The 20,884-nt window shown below is 38.0% G+C and overlaps 1 protein-coding gene across 1 annotated transcript in view; it reads right to left on the bottom strand.

Annotated features, from left to right (window-relative positions):
- Positions 1–247: 247 nt before the first annotated feature.
- Positions 248–20,884, bottom strand: part of C32H8orf48 (chromosome 32 C8orf48 homolog) — a 132,659-nt gene continuing 112,022 nt past the window's right edge. Inside the window, exon 2 of the mRNA XM_020878470.2 lies at positions 248–297. Within this exon, the coding sequence (XP_020734129.2) occupies positions 263–297 (35 nt within the window). The 3' untranslated portion in view covers positions 248–262. The remainder of the gene's footprint in view (positions 298–20,884) is intronic.

The following is a 20,884-nucleotide window of genomic DNA, read 5'->3' as shown; positions in this document are numbered from 1 at the left end:
AGTTTGCATGCCACAACTAAATATTCCACATATTGCAACTAAAAGCTCCCACATGGCCAGGACTGGGAAATGCAGCCCCTCTCCCTCTGAGTGACAATATGCCAGGCCAAAACTAGATTAATATATGTAGGGTAAGACAGACTCAACTCAGCAGTCAATTCTCAGCTCTCAGCGGCTTCAACAACAAAGTTTTATTTCTTACCCATTTTCTAGGTCCACCATGGCTCAGCTGGTAGCTCTGCTCAGTACCTCCTCTTTGTCCTTAAACTGAGATCCTCCCTGGATCTATGCCAGATGCTGTGATAAGAGAGAAAAAAATCTTAAGAGTCTTTCACTGACATTTATAAGGTCTGGCTCAGCTCTGGCATTTATATCGCCTGGCCCAACAGTGATACATGTCACTTCCATTAAAAATTCACTGAAAACCAAACAAACAAACAAACAAAAATATATATATAGGTCAGACCTAGTCACAGGGTCTCATCCAACTACAGAGGGCCACAAAGGTCAAGCCTACTTTGAACCCAGAAGACTGAGAGCAGTCACTATTCAGTAAGCAGCAATAATTGTTACTTACAGTCTAGAAACAGGGAAACTGGATTTGGTTTATAATTGACAATATTCAATACTGACTGTCCCTGCATCTGAAAGAGGGCAAACAATACGTCGACTTAAAAAAGTGAACCATGTCAAAGTTGCAAGTTAAGTTTCATCTGGGGCAAAATGAAGGCTGCAGCCTAGGAAACAGCACCTCAGATAGCTCTGGGAGACTGCTCCAAAGAGGCAGAGGGGAAAGGTCAGTACGCATGTGATTTTGGTGAAGGGAAATACATGCCATCAAGCACATATTTTTCCAGAAGGTTTCTACTAATCTCATGAAGCTTCACTAGTCATGAGAAACAGTTGTCACAATGAAGGATTTTAGTGCTTTTCTAGATATGGGGAGATACACGATGTGGGCTCATAGAATTGGCTCTTGAGAACAGCGAACAATCTGAAGACCTGCCCGGCCAGTCTCTCCCCCAAGCACAGAGCGCCTCGTTTCTGCTCTCCACCCCACTCCTCTCAGAGGGTATTCAAGGGCAGCAGCTGCAGCAGCTCGTGACGTAACCCTTTTAGAGGGGATGGCAAGCACCCCTGGCAAGTGCCGATTTGTAGTTCACAGACACACACACACACATACATATATATATTTAAGTAACATTCAAATACTAGGCTTTCTCATTTTAGAATTCACACAGTTTGAGGAAAGAAACTTTCCATACGGGATAGTTGATAATTACTGGTCTCTTACCCAACACCCTCTCAATCCTAAGATTTTTGTTGGGAAATAACCCCCAACCTATACTGAACCATATGGACAAAGTGAGTTCTTAGATCCACTCATGGACATTTATTGGTCTAAACTGATCAACATTATCTGATCCACTTAATCATAGTGATTTGAATCAAAATTTTAAGCATATGACATAAATCATCTCATCAGCATTCAATCCAGAGTTTTAATTTTAAAGTTGAGAGAGAAACAATACTCTTGAATGTAGCCAATAAAGATGTAATACTGGCAAATAGTACCCACCGTTTTGAGAGGGGCCACCCACACATGAAAATTATCATTTTTGACTTTGTTCAACTGCTAGGTTAAATCAACCTTGAAGTTTTATCATTTAATATAGTTTATGCTGGATATTACATCACTGACAAAATAAAACCTAAAATGAATGATCTGACTTATAAGGCTGCAAACACTTGCATTAGTATGATCATAAGAAAATAAGGGCTTATAAATCAAAATGGAATATTAGTTACAAAGTAGCACCAAAATTTCTCTTAATCACTGCAATAAAAAATAACTTGATAAAATTAACTAATCCCCATATTCTTTTTTGTTATATTTGCATGATACTTTATTTCACATTTTTACTCATTAAAATATAGTTTACATATATTAGTTTCAGGTATAAAACATATAGATAGCATCTTGATATTTTAATACACTACACAAAGTACAAAATTATTATAAAATATTGCGTATATCCCCCATGCTGCATATTACATCCCTGTGACTTATTTATTTATAGACTGGTAGTTCATATCTCTCAACCCCCTACTCTTAACCTGTGTCTTTGTGTTGGCTCTTGCAAAGTTTTCTTACAGGAGAACTAAAAGACTTTGTCAACTACAAAGGAAGGCATTTAAAACTCTTGAGATAATCTGAGATAGAGATAACAAAAAGAAACAGAACCTTAAAAAAAAAAACAGATGCTGGCAAAACAGAAGAAAGCTGTGAGCTATGCAATTGACCCCTTACTATAAACAGTCTCCCCCAAAATATATGCACTCAAGTCGCCTAACTGGATGAATACTTGGTGTCAGAGGTTTATTTTTATAAATGAGCCCTACTCCAGGGCTGAGATGGTACAGAAACTAAGCTCTACATGGAGAAGCCAAAGCACAGTAGGCAGGGAGGCCAGAACAAAACCACACTTCAACCCAGAGAACCAGCAAGCAGCTGGGTGAGAGCTCCGGACAGAAGGTATGATGAAATGCGGAAGGAGAGATGATTAAAACTAAATTAAAACTACACTTCAAGAAAACCTCCAGATTACTTTGAAAGGTACATGAGGAGAATAATTTTACTTTCTCCGCATTTTTCATTACCCAAATCAACATATGAGAGCAAAAACATTTCTCTTCTCCCACAGAAGAGTATTCAAAATGGCAGCAATGGTTTAGAAAGTCAAACACATCTGCTGCGTGGACCCTCCAATAAGAAGCAGTGGTCCAAAACGGTGCCATATATGAGCCAGGACAGGAGTCAGGATTTTTAAATCTTATGGCAGATTTGCCATTAGCAAGCAGAGGGACGCTTGCTAGGCCTTACATGTAAGAGGACAGTATAAGATTGTCTTTGATTCTATGAATCTATGAAAAGCCATAATAACTTGGATATGTGACTTCTTTAATATTTATTTCAAGCCTATACTCTGTGCCAGTTAGTCTGCTAACCTGTACTATACTATAAACCTGTTTATATATGGTATTATAATTTTAAAATTCCTTTTCCTGTTTACCTGGTATTTTTCTTTTATAAAAATTGTGCAAGGGGATGACCAATTAAAAGTATGCCCATTTCCCTGAGAAAAAAATGAGCTAGATAAGAGGAAGGGATCTGTCCAATGTTGGATAGCCAATGGCTGAACTACAACTAGAATTCAAGACTTTTTATTCTAATTTAGGATAATGATGCAAGGTTATGCTCAAAATCCTTCAATCTAGGCTTCAGCAGAATGTGAGCTGAGAACTTCTGGAGATACAAGCTAGATTTAGAAAAGGCAGAGGAACCAGAAGTCAAATTGCCAACATTCTTTGGATCATAGAGAAAGCAAGGGAATTTCAGAGAAAAAAAAAAATCTGCTTTACTGACTACGGTAAAGCCTTTGACTGTGTAGATCACAATAAACTGTGGAAAATTCTGAAAGAGATGGGAATACCAGACCACCTGACCTGCCTCTTGAGAAACCTGTATGGAGGTCAAGAAGCAAAATTTAGTACCACACATGGAACAATAGACTGGTTCAAAGTTGGTAAGGGAGTACGACAAGACTGTATATTGTCACACTGCTTATTTAATTTATATTCAGAGTACATCATGAGAAATGACAGGCTGGATAAATTACAAGCTGGAATCAAGACTGCCAGGAGAAATATCAACCACAGATATGCAGATACCACCACTTCAATGCCAGAAAGTGAAGAAGACATAAAGAGCCTCTTGATGATGATGAAAGAGGAGACTAAAAAGACTGGCTTGAAACCCCACATTCAAAAAACTAAGATCATGGCATCCAGTCCCATCACTTCATGGCAAATAGAAGGGGAAAAAGTGAAAGCACTGACACATTATTTTCTTGATTCCCAGACTTCATTTTCTTTCACTATGGACAGTGACTGCAGCCATGAAATTAAAAGATGTGTGCTCCTTGGAAGGAAAGCTATGACAAACCTAGACAGTGTATTAAAAAGCAGATATATCACTTTGCCAACAAAGGTCCATATAGTCAAAAGCTATGGTTTTTCCAGCAATCATGTACCAATGTGAAGCTGGACCATACGGACGGCTGAGCATGAAAGAATTGATGCTTTCAAATTGTGGTGCTGGATAAGACTTTTCAGAGTTCCTTGAATTGTTAATTTGGAAAACTCAGCAGTGGCCACAGGGCTGTAAAAAGTCAGTTTTCATTCCAATCCCAAAGAATGCTCAAACTACCGCACAATTGCACTTATCTCACACGTTAGCAAAGTAATGCTCAAAATTCTCCAAGCCAGGCTTCAGCAATAAGTGAACTGTGAACTTCCAGAGGTTCAAGCTGGTTTTAGAAAAGGCAGAGGAACAAGAGATCAAACTGCCAACATCCACTGGATCATCGAAAAATCAAAAGAGTTCCAGAAAAACATCTGTATTTCTGCTTTATTTACTATGCCAAAGCCTTTGACTGTGTGGACCACAATAAACTGTGGAAAATTCTGAAAGAGATGGGAATACCAGATCACCTTACCTGCCTCTTGAGAAACCTGTATGCAGGTCAGGAAGCAACAGTTAGAACTGGACATGGAACAACAGACTGGTTCCAAATAGGAAAAGGAGTACGTCAAGGCTGTACATCGTCACCCTGCTTATTTAACTTATATGCAGAGTACATCATGAGAAACACTGGGCTGGAAGAAGCACAAACTGGAATCAAGATTTCTGGGAGAAATACCAATAACCTTAGATATTCAGATGACGCCACCCTTATGGCAGAAAGTGAGGAGGAACTAAAAAGCCTCTTGATGAAAGTGAAGGAGGAGAGTGAAAAAGTTGGCTTAAAGCTCAACATTCAGAAAACTAAGATCATGTCATCTGGTCCCATCACTTCATGGGAAATAGATGGGGAAACATTGGTACAGTGGCTGACTTTATTTTGGGGGGCTCCAAAATCACTGCAGATGGTGACTGCAGCCATGAAATTAAAAGACAGTTACTCCTTGGAAGGAAAGTTATGACCAACCTAGAGAGCATATTAAAAAGCAGAGACATTACTCTGCCAACAAAGGTCAGTCTAGTCAAGGCTATGGTTTTTCCAGTGGTCATGTATGGATGTGAGAGTTGGACTATAAAGAAAACTGAGCACCAAAGAATTGATGCTTTTGAACTGTGGTGTTGGAGAAGACTCTCGACAGTCCCTTGGACTGCAAGGAGATCCAACCAGTCCATCCTAAAGGAGATCAGTCCTGGGTGTTCACTGGAAGGACTGATGCTAAAGCTGAAACTCCAATACTCTGGCCACCTCATGCAAAGAGTTGACTCATTGGAAAAGACCCTGATGCAGGGAGGGATTGGGGGCAGGAGGAGAAGTGGATGACAGAGGATGAGATGGCTGGATGGCATCACCGACTCGATGGACATGCGTTTTAGTAAACTTGGGAGTTGGTGATGGACAGGGAGGCCTGGCGTGCTGCAATTCATGGGGTCGCAAAGAGTCGGACATGACTAAGTGACTGAACTGAATTGTTAGGAGATCAAACCAGTCAATCCTCAAGGAAATCAACCCTGATTATTCATTGAAAGGATTGATGCTGAAGCTAATGCTCCAATACTTTTGGCCCACTGAAGTGAAGAGCCAACTCACTGGAAAAGACCCCAATGCTGAGAAAGAAAAGAAGGGGAAGGGGCTGGCAGAGGATGAGATGGTTAGATAGCATCAAGGACTCAATGGACATGAACTTGAGATATTAATTTGAGCCAACTCTGGGAAAATAGCAGTAAAGAGAAGAGCCTGGTATGCTGCAGTCCACAGGGTCACAAAGAGTCAGATACAACTTAGCGACTAAACAACAAGGATGTTGGGACCAAAAAAAAAGTATAGCAAAGTGCTTTTTACTGCCCCAGAAATAATAATGAGTGATGCGGCGGCAGAGAAAGCCCTTGATGCTGTGCACCAAATGAAGTTATCCTAAAGAAGCAAAAGATGCTTTAGAGGAAAATAATTTTGTTTAAACAGACAAGTTTGCAACACATAAATGCCAGCATTTTTATAAAGGAATAATACCTCACAGCTGACTGAAGTAAACCACAGCCATAAATTACAGTACCCGAATTTCAGTGAGGTTTTAAAAATACATCACCAACCATACATTAATCCCCAAGGTTAACAAGCACTGTCTGCAATATAGAATAGCTAGTTCAGAGACAACTGACTCAGAGAAAGGAAGGGTTTCAACCCTGAGCACAGTGACAAGCGAGGTACCATGAGAATCAATATGGAAACCACGGTGCCTCATTTTTTATTTCTAAAGCTGGAGAGGAGGCAAGGAGTAAGAGTGCTGAAGCTTGCAAATGCTGGAAAAGAAAATCCTGAAGACAGGATAAGTTAGGAGAATATAACTGAATTCATATAACTTTGACAGAATCAGAGTCCAGGGAAATGATTTACTGACTAATGTAACTCAGCATGAGTAAATAAATATGAAATAATAAGTGACAAATATAGCAAAATGAGCAAAACACAGCAATAATGAGCAGAATCTGTATCCTCCTGAGGTTTTCGACTATCCAAAAATGGAGCATTATACTAAATAATTCGGGCAATGGATCACTGCCCAAGAGAAGCAGCTTTGATGCATCGATCTTCAATCTTTGGGATGCAGCATAAATAGGTCATGGTTCTGTAACTCTGCTGCATATCCACAAGTGCCTTATTGTATTTTTGCCAGATATTAGTTTTTACCTCCTCTCACCTTTCACATGTGAATGATTTTTTATTTTATAAAAACCACAGATATTTACAACCTAAGGCAATTAGAAACTGCAAAGTCCCTTAGCTTTGTTTCATAAGGGGAAAAGATTGAAACTCTACATCAATTTTCTGTAAATTCAGAATATGGCTTGTTTAGTCACTTTCCTCCTACCAGCCTCTGAAACTTCCAAGAGTACGTGAACCTCACCTACGTGTCTGTAAAGGACAGAAACTCGCCCCGTGAAGCAGTAACGAGGGTATCTTCCACAATACGGATGTCTCATCCCCGTAAGCACCTGGATGCTTAAATTCATCCCAAACTCTGTAATATAAATGTTGTGTCCACACTCTTAACTATAATGAACATTATTTTTGCACTTGCATTTGGTGACTGAAATTAACATTTCAACAGGATTAGAAATGACAGATTTAATGGCTTCCCCCAAGATTTCACTAGTTGCTGTAATTCCAAAATTCCTTACAATTTATTATGGCACTCTACAGCTATGGTAGAACTAATCCCGTCTTGGTCCCAAAGCTGCTGCTGCTAAATAAAAAGAAAATCTCATTTTCTGCCTATCATTAAGGAAGAAGGCAGCAATCCGTGGAAGCGATTTGAGAAGACGACCCCGAAGGCACCGAGAGAACGTAAGCTGCGCTGCAGCCCCTGCGGCAGCAGTACCTCCTGAGAGACACTGGGGTGGAAGGGTGATGGGAGTGCAGGCTCCTGGAAGAACTTCAGAAGACTCAGCGGGAAGACAAGATGGGCATTTCTGAAAACACAGTAAAAAGTTAGCTTAAGTTAGACTTAGCTGCTAATGAAGCCTTCCCTCCACTTAACACGTCTTTCCTTCCAATTCTACTGAAATTCCATCAAATGGTCTTACATCTAACCCTAAATAAGGCAAATGGGACCTAATTAAAATTAAAAGCTTTTGCAAAGCAAAGGAAATGATAAACAACAAAAAGGCAACTCACAGAATGGGAGAAACAGCTGAAAATGATGCACTGACAAGGGATTATCTGCCAAAATTTACACACTGTTCATGCAGTTCAATATGAAAAAATCAAAACACGATTAAAAAATGGACAGAATCTTCAAATACACATTTCTCCGAAAAGGACATACAGATGGCCAAGAAGTATGTGAAAAGATGCTCAACACTGCTAATTATTAGACGAATGCAAATCAAAACTAAAATGAGATACTACCACACAAGTCAGAATGGTCATCATCAAGAAGTCTACCAACAATAAATATGCTGGAGAGGGTGCAGAGAAAAGGGACTCCATCTACACTGTTTGTGGGAATGTAAACTACTACAGCCACTATGAAGAACAATATGGAGGTTCCTTAAAAAAAAACTAAAAATAGAGCCACCTTATGATCCAGCAATCCCACTCCTGGGCATGTATCTGGGAAAAACCATGATGGGAAAGGATTCAGGAATCCCAAAATTCACTGCAGCACTGTTTGCAATAGCCAATGCATAGAAGAAACGTAAATGTCCATCAATAGAAGAATGAATAAAGGAGATGTGGTGCATATACATACAATGCAATACTACTGAGCTGTAAAAAGAATGAAATGATGCCATTTGCAGCAACTAGACAGACCTGGAGATTATCACACTGAGAAATTCACACAGAGAAAGACAAATATCATATGATATCACTTATATGTGGAGCCTAAAAATCAACACAAATGAACTTATTTCTAAAACAGACTCACAGATTTAGAAAACAAATTTATGGTTACCAAAGGGAAAAGGTCAGAGGAAGGGATAGATTGAAGTTTGGGATAGACCTATACACACTATTAAATTTAAGATAGATAACCAACAAGGACCTACTATATAGCACAGGGATCTCTGCTCAATATTCTGTAATAACCAAAATGGGAAAAGAATTTGAAAAGGAATAGATACATATCTAGGTATAACTAAATCATTTCGCTATACACTTTACAGTAATACAAAACTGTTAATCTCCAATATAAAATAAAAATTAAATTTTAGAAAACAAAATAAATAAAGGACTATTAGTGAACTGAACTGGACAAAGCTCATGCCCACAGAGAGGACAGCCACAGCTTAACTAATATGGCAACAGGGACTCCTCATGGCCAAAATTTAGCATTTTTAAAAAGAAAAGCTGCAAATAAGAATTGTTATATAAAAAATTAATTTTAAAGATGCAAACAAGGAGCTCAGTTTTATTTTTAAAATACTATGTTGACCAAACAAAATATATCTACAAGCCAATTGCTGCAAACAGACTATGAATAGGGAGGTTGTATCTTGGTACAAATTCTAGCTTCTAATATAAAAATATATTTATTCCAGGCCAGAATATGTTAAGAAAATCTGTTTCCTTTTTTAATAAATCATAATGAGCAGCCTTATACCCTGTAGGGTTTTGCAGGCTACACAGTTGCCCAGAACTATTATAAAATGAAACCAAGATGAATTTTTGTGTGATTCATCATTGCAATTTGTTCAGAGTGGCCTGACACCTAAAATCATCCCATCACCTGACACCTAACTTGAATTATTTCCACAAAAAATTTTGGAAAATTAAATGTATATTTTTAAGTAAAGTTAGCAGTTTACTAAAAGCAACCATAAAATATCTTAAGGACATCCAATCGCAAAACAAAATATTGGCCATTACAAATTGTCAAATAAAATGACATCATGTGAGCTAATATTTTTGATATTAGCTCTCATAAGCTAACGGGAAAGGAGAGGAAAAGGATTTAAGTTAATGATATTACCAGTCAAAAAGCATGAACCTTCAGTGAAAAAAATTCCTGTGACTAGAATATAAAGCACATATAGATTAGATTTTATTTTAGGTTTTAGTTGGAATGACATTTCTGGATCCAAAACTTATTTTATTAATCAATGAATGAATCAGAATCAACTCTGTGAGAACTAGTTTTTAGTTTGTTTTAAAACAAAAATTAAAAAACAGGAACTGAATTGTTTTTACTCTCTTTATCTACTTCTTACATGCCCAGTAAGTCAAAGAGAAGTAGGTAGGTATAGAATTGCTATTCTTTTTTGCTCTTGAAACTGTTCTTTAAAAAAAAACATAAAAGTCAAGTTTAAAGAGTGAGAGAAATAAAGAATGACAATAAGTTGTATCTATTACCCCTAAATTGGTATCATTTTATTATGTATTGAGCTTCCCTGGTGGCTCAGTGGTAAACAATCTGCCTTCAATGTAGGAGACCTGGGTTCGATCCCTGAGTCGGGAAGATCTCTGGAGAAGGAACTGGCAACCCACTCCAGTAATCACATAGACAGAGGACTCTGGCGGGCTGAAGTCCATGGGGTTGCAAAGAATCAGACACGACTTAGTGACTTGATACTATAGGCTTAGAGACCAAATAAAGTTAATTTGGAAAAAGAAAAATCAGTTTTAGAGATAAATAGTACAACGAAAATACACAATTTTACTTGTAATATAAACAATTTTAAGCTACTGATAATTCTTACTATAATTTCTCATACTAACAGGCAGGAAATAAAGAAGAAACTGCTAGATTGCCTCCAATATTTATTTTCTCCTTTTCATAAAAAATAAAAAGTCCTACTTTAATCTGAGTGTATCATTGCTTAGAATAAAGGTTTGTTTTCTCAAATTAACCTTGAATCCAGGTGTGGCCATATGGCAAATTTCTGGTCAATGGAATGTGAGCTTCAGTGATCTGTGAAACTTCTGAGCCTCAACGATGAAATTAAGTGCACTCTCCTCTCTCCCTTTTCACCGTCTCACTAGCTAGAGTGCGGACAAGGAGATGGGCCACCCTGGACTACGTAATACAAGGCAGTTCTCCAGAGATGCTGAAGAAATGATGTAGAATGGCCTGGGTCCCCGGCACAATGCGCTCCCCACATCACCCACCCCGGCCTAGTGATGGCCAGACCACATACGAAAGTAGTCAGAGTAAATCTAGGTCTGTTGTTACAGTACTTGAATACTCTAACAAATATAACATTTGTTATAAGAAGATTCAGAAAGTGAAAGTTGCTCAGTCGTGTCCGACTTTTTCCTACCCCATGGATTATACAGTCCATGGAATTCTGCAGGCCAGAATATTGGATGGGTAGCCTTTCCCTTCTCCAGGGGATCTTCCCAACCCAGAGTTTGAACCCAGGTCTCCCACATTGCAGGTGGATTCTTTACCAGCTGAGCCCCAGGGAAGCCCAAGAATACTGGAGTGGGTCATCTATCCTTTCTCCCACGGATCTGCCTGAACCAGGAATCAAACTGGGGTCTCCTCATTGCAGGCAGATTCTTTACCAACTGAGCTACCAGGGAAGCCCTGAGAAGATTCAGAATTGTGAGCAATTAAATCATTTAGAAGACAGTTGCACCAAAACAGAAACAGCAAATAAGGAAAATCAGTGTCCTTACTATGTCTGAGGCAATTATCTGTATCCTTGGAAGGCAGGCCATGTGACCCTGAGTTTGTAGAAATTATGGGAAGAAAGCCATGAAAGTGGTATGTGTTGGTTGTTTCTTGTTACTTGCAGCAAAGTTGAATAAGAGCTACTAAAGGCAATGTTAGCATGTTTCTACGCTGAAATTGAAAGGAATTTGGCTCCTTTTCTGGACAGATTTTCATCGCCCAATGTCTGAAATTTAAGGTGACTAAGAATCTGGTAAACTGGGGCTTCATGGAATTGATCAAACCAACTGAAATAATTTTAGGATGTGAATCTCAAAAGGTAATTTTAGTGAGAGAACCTTATGGTCCAAAAGCTTTCTCCCTAAAGACCAGACAATGTGAGCCACTTGAGCAGCTAAAAAGAAGATTAAAATTACAGCCTTATCCCCTTGGCTTATTTTCAAGTGGCAGATTCTCTCCAAGGATACACTTTTAAATTCACTATAGATGTGACTTGTGCAGATTAACGGACAATGAGGAACCCTCCAGATGGCAATATCTGGAATCACAGAGAGTAGAGGACAAAAAGATTCTTCCAGAGAGCAAACCAGGAGATGGCCTAAACAAGGAATTTACTCATCTACCAGTCTAGAACGCTTCTCTTCCTGTCCGGTAAGTTGCACATTATGTTTTATACTGACCATTGACTTCTGATAATTCCCATTAAGGTCTTATTCAAATAGTAGTTTGCAATATGGCCATTCCATCATTATTGTGTATACATGTGGTGGGAGACAAGTAACTTATTTAAATCAGAGGTGATACACATGGAGGAGGATACCTTAGACTCTGAGTTGAAGATAATCCTGGTGCAGAAATTTAGACTGTCTTTCTTGGGAAGGAGTGCCTGTATTCTATACAGGGCAAGGAGAGAATGTGTTGGTATTTATGTGACCAGAACTATATACATGGTAAAGACTATTTGTTTCCTAGTACCCATTCTTCCCTATATAAGAGTAAATAGATATTGAGATTAATAGACTTTTAGCTGGCCTGGAGTTGCCAGAATATAGACTATATTATTCAAATGTTTCAATATTCCCAGAGTCCATATAACATAAAGCTTTGGCCAATGATGTATGAGAAAAAAGTAATACGAACTCCTCAAAAAGTTAAACATTAAATTACCAAATGGCCCAGAAATTCCACTCCAATGTATGTATCTCAGAGAACTGAAAACACGTCCAAAGACTTGTATGTGTTTGCTCATAACAACATTATTTGTAACAGCCAAAGGTGAAATCAATCCAAATGTCCAACTGTTCAATGGATAAATGAAGACATCCATATGATGGAATAGCATTCTTTAAAAGTATAATTACAATTTAAAAGTATAAGATACATACATATGAAAACACATTAAAAACATTCTGCTAAGAAGGAAATTATAAAAGGCCACACATCGTATGACTCCATTGATAGGAAATGTCCAGAAGAGACAAATCCACAAAAAAGAAAGTAAGCAGATGGCTGCCAGAAAATGGAGAAGTGGGGATTGGGAGGTAGGGGTTTCTTTCTGGAGTAACAGAAAATTTTTAGAATTAGATATTGGTGATTATTGTACAACTCTTTAAAAAAAAAAAAACACCGAGTTATACACTCTAAATTTTTTAGGTGTGAATTTTGCATTTTGCAAATTTTATCTCAAAAAAAAAAAAGAGTAATACAAGCAACTTGCAGATCTTATAAAGGAGACATGCTCTCTCTCTCTCTTTCTTTCAACTCCCTGGCTGGAAGGCAGATGTGCTGGTAGGGACTGTCTTGGATACACAGAGGAAGACAACTCACGAGGTGGAGAGAGACAGACGCTTTATGTCTGATACTGCAGCATTAACTAAGCAACCCTGGACAGCATTGTCCCAGTCAGTCAGGTGGAAGGTAATTAAAATTCAATTTAGTTTAAACCTTTGTTATTTAGGGTCTCGGCTACAGCAGCCAAATCTTTATTGTAAGTCAAGTATTAAAAGGAAAATTACATAACTCAGAATTGCTGGTAAATTATTGTTATTACCTTTTAACTTCTGTCATCCATTTAGAGACTGAGATTCTAAGCAGAAAGCATGTTGAGAGACACAGGGTGGTGTGTCTGGGTGCATAAATGTTGTCCCTCAACAATCCTAAAATTAATTCTTCCTCTGATACATGCTCCCTTTTGCCTACTTAATCCCCTCAGCCAAATGTTCACAGGTAAACAGAAGATAATAAAATCATCTTTATGCCTAACATATCACAAGGGCTCAATAAACTGTAGATTTTTAGACACAACACTCACAGTTGAGGTATTGTTGGAGATTTTGATTTTTTTTTTCTTTTTATATGCAAGTTTTTCTCCAGGAAAACCATCACTTTTGTCTTCTGCTTTTTAAAATGCACTCTAGGTCTGAAATTGATTGCTGACTACACAAAGAAAAAATTTCTTTTTGATTAATGTTCAATACTACCAATTAAAAAACAACTGAGAGCAGTCAGCAGCTATGATTGGCTATGTCTAACTATAACTCAATGAACAAGTAGAAAAAATGAAAAATACTTGTGATAAGCTATTTTTTAAAAGCAATGCAAACTAGTCATTTGTATACACTCTTTGGGGTAACAGTGCTCTTGAAAAGTTGCTGTTCACGCCCATGAGATGCAGAAACCAAATTCTAATCTTCAAAAACCTGTGTCAGTCAGCCTGATGCATGGTGCCAAGTCACAGTTGGCAGCCGGGAAGAAAGACTGCTAAATTACTGTACTGTCTGACACCTTTAAACGAACCTTAAATGAACAATTCATCTTTGAGCTCAATATGCTATAGGCATATTACTAAATGAAACCTAGAGAAATACTCTTTTATCAAAAATTTCCCTAATCCATAAGATCCCAGATAATTTAAAAAAACCTCAAGTACATATTAATAGAACGTATAAGCTCAACATTATATGAGGCACCAATTATTCACACTGAATATCATCTACTCTAGTTTACTACAATTTTGTTAAATCAATTTATGTATCGGAAAGCTCTGACTTCTTTTATTTTGCATAAATATCATAAATTGCAGTGGCTGTCATACTGAGTAAAAGAGGCTAGTGGAGTATAGCCAGAAAACAAATTCCGGTGGTCTCCCCATTTCCTCACACCACACAATGAAAACTGGGGCCATAAACGTCCTTCCTGTCACCATGGTCACAGAACACAGCATCAGTTCAGTAACCGGAACATTCGATTCCATCTAATAGCTAATAAGTTGTCATTTCACTTAGGCATGTAGCTCGTTCACAAAGCAGAAAAGCAGGGCACATTCAATTGATTTCTCCGTCTCACTCTTTTCTCAATTTTTATTAATGATGGTTCTGATGCTTCAGGAGGAAGGAGTGAGAAGAAACAGGGTGAAGCAGGGAAAATGGCGGACATTTCTTACTTGACTTTTCTGGATGTCATAGTGATCTATGCTGATGCTGTCTAGCCCTGGGGTCTTCAAAGTGGTTGCTCACCTTAGGGGAGGTCACTCATCTAAAGGTTTCTTGATCTGTGCATCTCTACTCCAAGTGGCCACACACACATGCTTTCTCAGATCCTGGATACCTGATGGTACTCCTAACATTTTTCTGCTTGGCTCTTTTGCTTCACAAGGCTACTCTCTTACACAGGATATAAGAAGGTTCTATTCCACGTATTTCACATTTATGGCCCTGGTGTCATGTGCATAAGAAAGAGCAAAAGCATCCTTGACTTGCTCTGACAAGCTCTGTGTTAGAAATCTCTTCCTCCCGCCATCAGAACCACTACCCAATCACATTTCCTCACCTTTTAGATTGCTAAAGCATGAGTCAAACATCAATTTATTGTGTCCTCCAAGCTCAGGGGATGGGCATCAGACTTCCTGAGTGTCCCCATTGAGTCCCCATGCCCTGAGCTTGAGCTAAAAGGGTCTGATACTCAGCACACTGCCATGCTAAGTCGCTTCAGCTGTGTCTGACTCTTTGCGACCCCATGGACCATGGCCCACCCGGCTCCTCGGTCCATGGGATTCTCCCAGCAAGAATGCTAGAGTAGGTTGCCATTTCCTTCTCCAGGGATCCTCCCGACCCAGGGATTGAACCCGCATCTCTTATGTCTCCTGCCTTGGCAGGTAGGTTCTTTACCACTAGCACCACCTGGGAAGTCCCAGTACACTGTCAGAGCTCTCTAAAGCCTTCTTCAAATTCCTATTGCTTCCTCCAAATCGATTTTAAAAAGCCATGAGTCAGCGATCAGCTGTGATAGCAAAGACAATTAGGAAACCTCCTTTCAAAGTTCTGCAGGGGGTCCTGCACCTCACTTTACAATGCGGCAGCTGTGCCCCTCTGGGCACCTTGGCTGAAACAACAGCTGAAAAAGCTCCGGTTCAACTTTCTTTCACATAAATAGTTGTCCCTCTCTTTTTCATTGCTGTTATTTTTTAACCCCGTCAATCCAAATTGTTTTATTGGTTCGACTTTGGATACTGGAAACAGGGACCTATATGGATAGTTGGAAAGCAGGACAGTATTGAGAAGTGAACACACATCACTGGGTGAGCCTTCACTCTACTGTTGTTCTTTATGGAAAATATACCATATTAGTCTTCTTGGGCTGACATAACCAAGTACCACCCACTCAGGTGGCTTAAATAACAGATATGTATTTTCTCCCAGCTCTGGAGTCTAGAGGTCTGAGGTCAACATGTTGGGAGGGTTGGTTCTCCTAACACCACTCTCCTTGGCTTGAAGCTGGCTGTCTTCTCCCTGTGTCTTCAGTGGTCATTCCTCCATCCCTATCTGTGTCCAAATTTCCTCTTCCTGTGGTCAGGTTGGATTAAAGTCCACCATAATGACTTCAAATTAATCACCTCCTTGAAATCCCTATTTCTAAATAGAGCTCTATTTTAAGGTACTAAGGGTTCAGGCTGCAACATATGGGTTTTTAGGGGATACAACTCAGCTCATAATAAACAGCAAAATAGCAGTCATTTTAGTGAGATTTACTAGACTCTTGAGATCATAACTTTTAAACTTATCACCAATAATAATCTTGAACCAAATGTACTACCACTCTGTATGTTTTTTCCTTTGCATAAACTGTTGTATTACATCCTTTGTTTTCTTTACAAACTAAAGAGCTCACTTTTCTAACCTGTACTTTCTGTACCAACTCAGAATCAGCCATCTCAATTTTCTCATAATCTTATTTAATTTATTAAGCATACAGCTTCTAAGCATATAAGCCCATCTCCCACCTCCTCCACAAAATAAGAAGAAAAAAAAAGAGAGAAACAGTTAAAATGTTGGTTTAAACATGTGCTGTGCTGTGCTCAGTCATGTCTGACTCTCTGTGACCCCACGGTCTGCAGCCATGTAGACAGGCTCCTCTGTCCATGGGATTCTCCAGGCAAGAATTCTGGAGTGGGTCGCCATGTCCTCCTCCAGGGGATCTTCCCAAAGCAGGGATCAAATCCACATCTCCTGCATCTCCACATATTTGGCTTTGATTAATATCAATAAGCCTTGGTTTCTTCCACAACGAAATGAGTATAAATAATGGTTCATCTTATAAATTTGTTGTGAGATTTAAAAGAAGGTGCTATATATTGAAAATATTTAGCATCACAGCCAACAGGTAAAAGAGACTGTTCTATAAACACTACTTATGTTTATTATTAATATCACACACAATTTTGACCATAAACATTGATAATATCTGTACTTTAAATTGCTGTATAGTATAAAATGTTTCAAATTAATCTAAAATACAAGCCGTGCAAAAACTACACAATAAAAAAGTACCTCAGACTTGACACCTTAGATGATTACTTCCTATTATAGGCATATTTACTGCCCTCTGGTGGTCACTGCCCTAACATAGCCATTACTAAAGGAAGTGTGCACAAAAAAGTCTAAATCACGGTCTTTTACAAATTATCAATCTCTATTAATAATAAAGGGAATCATTAGATATAAGTGATTATACCATTCCATTTGATTCTGCCAAATTAAATATCTCTGCCTTATAAAACCACAGTCTTTACAATTTTGTATGCTTATAAAGATCCATTTGGAGAACTTCTTGATTTAGGAGACTTTCACAAGACTATAATTTTGCTATCATTTGAAACACTTTACCAACTGAATTCTGAAAAAGCACTGAATTTGATCAGTTATTTCATAAGGATTGTTTTCTTAAATATCTGTCCAAAGTTACATGGTTGCTCTTAAGGATTCGTATGACAACCCTGCTTTATACCATCTCTTCTCAAGTGTGTATCTAGCTTAGATACATCCCCAGAGTCATTCTTAATGTTTCCATAATATTTTCATATGAGTTTAAATATCCTAAACTTGAAGAGGTTAAAAACGTTAACACATGACTGTTTTCTAGTCAGCGGAAATCCAATCTGGATAATTTTAGCAAGAAAAATTAGAGTAATGTACATAACATTGGATTCAAGAATGAATGCTTTTTAAACCAATTACAGAAAGCATCGATGACTGAAGCTGAATATTAGGAAGAATGTGATACATCCCAGGGAAATTCAGTTAGTCCAAAGAAATCTCTATCTCAACCTCTTTTTATTATAATAACCAATTTAAAAGATAAATGTAAAGCTGATAAGTTTACATTTTTACACATAAAACCTAAAATAATTTTTAAATAATCACAAAATTAATTCAAATTAAGAAAATTAATTTCACAGTAGTCGCTAAATTGCTGATTATGATTTAAATATGATACTGTTTGGGGACAGGCTCTTTGAAAGGCAGCTGGTCTACTCCACTGTGAGCTACATAAGGGCTCAACTCTCCCACGTCTTCTACCCTATTAAAACTCCCAGGAAATTTTGTTTCCTGTTGAAAATCTCTATTCCCCTTAAAAATCTGTTGACAGGATCTATCATTTAACCATATTCAGAGTTTCTTTTCCTCTTCTCTGAACTATTTTCTGACCTCGAGTTTAGTGCATCAGTAAGAATGTGATCAGAACTGAATTCACTGAAAGGCTACCCCTGCATGTACCCATCTGTATGTCTATGCTGCAACGCCATGTCTGGCTTCTTATTCAAATTACAAAATTGACAAGGCAAGTTAATTTATTATGCCTATGACCGCTTGCTGACATATACTCTGTTTGCAGCACTTTTAAAACACATCAACAATTTTTTGACAACTTATTCCATTAATAGGTGATATCTATAACCCCTCCCTCTGAATCTAGGTTGGCCTTATTGACCCATTATAATAGCATCAATAGAATACAGCAAAAGTGACACTATGTGACTTCCAAAGCTAGGTCATAAAAGATGCTGTTGCTTGCTCTTGGCTCACTGGAGCACTTATGCTTGCTGTCATGAGTTATCATATAAGAAGGTCCAATCTGATGCCACCACGCGGTCTGAAAGTCCAATCCACCAGAGAAACCATGGGTAAGTGCTCTGACTGAAAGATCTAGATGCTACATTTACTCACATTAACTTCTGTGCATTAAATTTTACTTTGGCACCACAGAGCTTTGCCCTGTGTTCTTATGTTCTTCCCCTATTGATCAATGCATTTCCTGAGATTTTATCAAGAAAAATACTTGAGACCGAAAGGCAATATTTCTAAAATTCCAACTTGGCTGATCATTCATAGAAAAGTTCAGAGGTGTAAACAAAACACAACTCAGTATAAAAACTGACCAGGGGCCTTCAACACCCTCCAGATGGAAACTTGAAGAATCCAAACATAAATCTTTTTTTTTTTTTAAAAAAAGCTCTAATGAGATGGATGAAACTGGAGCCCATTATACAGAGTGAAGTAAGCCAGAAAGATAAACACCAATACAGTATACTAACACATATATGTGCAATTTAAAAAGATGGTAATGATAACCCTATATGCAGGACAGAAAAAGAGACACAGATGTATAGAAGTGACTTTTGGACTCTGTGGGAGAAGGCGAGGGTGGGATGATCTGAGAGAACAGCACTGAAACATGTATATTATCAAGGGTGAAACAGATCACCAGCCCAGGCTGGATGCATGAGACAAGTGTTCAGGGCTGGTGCACTGGGAAGACCCAGAGGGATGGGATGGAGAGGGAGGTGGGAGGGGGGATCGGGATGGGGAATACATGTAAATCCAGGGCTGATTCATGTCAATGTATGGCAAAACCACTACAATACTGTAAAGTAATTAGCCTCCAACTAATAAAAACGAATGGGGAAAAAATTAAAATTTAAAAAAATTTAAAAATAAAAGCTGATAGCTGATACTCAACTCTGTATTCTGTTTAATGACAAATTTATCCAGAAAGGATTAGAGACTGAAGGGATATTTTTGGTTTGATATTTTTTGACATGTATTAATACAGTCATTTGCACTTCTATGTGTTTAGCAACTCACCAAGGAGAGCTTATGGAAATTATTACACCTGAACAGCTGTTGACTGAATTTTTAAAAAAAGAAAAATAAAAAGAGGAAGCCACATCTTCCCATACCACTTAAAACTCAGTAGTTAAGAAAACACAGACTTCATTTTTAATAATTAATGAGCACTGAATGCCGGAATAAGCAAGTTGTTGCTACCCTCAAATTACAAGAAAAAAAAATTTGAACCTTGGCCCAGGCTTTTTAAACTTCCAAAATTACGCTTATATGCACTCTTTCTTTAGGAGGTCAAAATTCCAAAAATGAAGAATAAAGTTATTCTTCTTGAAGATAAGTAGATGCTAGTCAGTTATAACTGAAAACACCTTTCCTGTTTGTCTAATCAACTCTCTTATTTTTTTCATTATACAAACATCCTACCAAATCTTTCATTAAGGTACATTGTTTGCTTGTTGCATTCATAATTTTTCTGTGTCTGGAAACAATATATAGGCATCTGCCACAAATCTGTATCCTAAAAACGTTGCTTCTTTGGGACTGATGCAAACAGTTTTCCAGTGATCCCAAGCACAGATCTGAGATGCAGGCCTTGCCAATCAGAGTTATGTGGGGTGGAGGAAGTCAACGCCTTTAGTCATACATCAGTTCAGAGCAGGCAAGCGTGTAGGCTGGAACTTTCAGGCTCCTGTATGTGTGTGCATGTGTGTGTGGGTGAATTCAGTGCCGTTCCATGAATTCTTCATTCAGTTATCTGCTCAGTATGAACATGATCACAAAAAACAAAAATTTCTAATACTTTGTTTTCTTTCATGAACAGAAATTAAGCATACAAACCAGCAAAATATGCAGGCATGTCAACTGTTATTTACTTATAAGGTATCACCTATGCGCTATACTGATACTGGGCTAAGTACTTTATTTCCTCTCTGATCTTTATTAATCTCTTTCCTTCTACTGACTTTAGGTTTTGTTTGTTCTTTTTCAGCTAATAAGTACTTTGGATAAGGTACAATCACTCCTGAAAAACACGGATTTTTGCAGATGAGGAAAATGAGGCTCGCAGAGATTAAAGGACGGTCCTTGATTATGTAACAATGATCTTATGTAACAGAAAGGAGGATTTGAACTTGGTTCCTTCTTACTTCAGTGTCAGATTAAACTACAAAATAATTTTAATATTCAATAATCAACATAGTAAAATTCTTTCTTTCCCAACCAACAAAAATGTAGTGGAAAATCTCAGAGTAAAGTTTTTATTGGTACTATATTTCAATATGAAC

This window comes from Odocoileus virginianus, chromosome 32 (genome assembly GCF_023699985.2).
Source record: "Odocoileus virginianus isolate 20LAN1187 ecotype Illinois chromosome 32, Ovbor_1.2, whole genome shotgun sequence".
NCBI classification, from domain to species: domain Eukaryota; kingdom Metazoa; phylum Chordata; class Mammalia; order Artiodactyla; family Cervidae; genus Odocoileus; species Odocoileus virginianus.
This window is presented reverse-complemented; position numbering and strand designations above follow the sequence as displayed.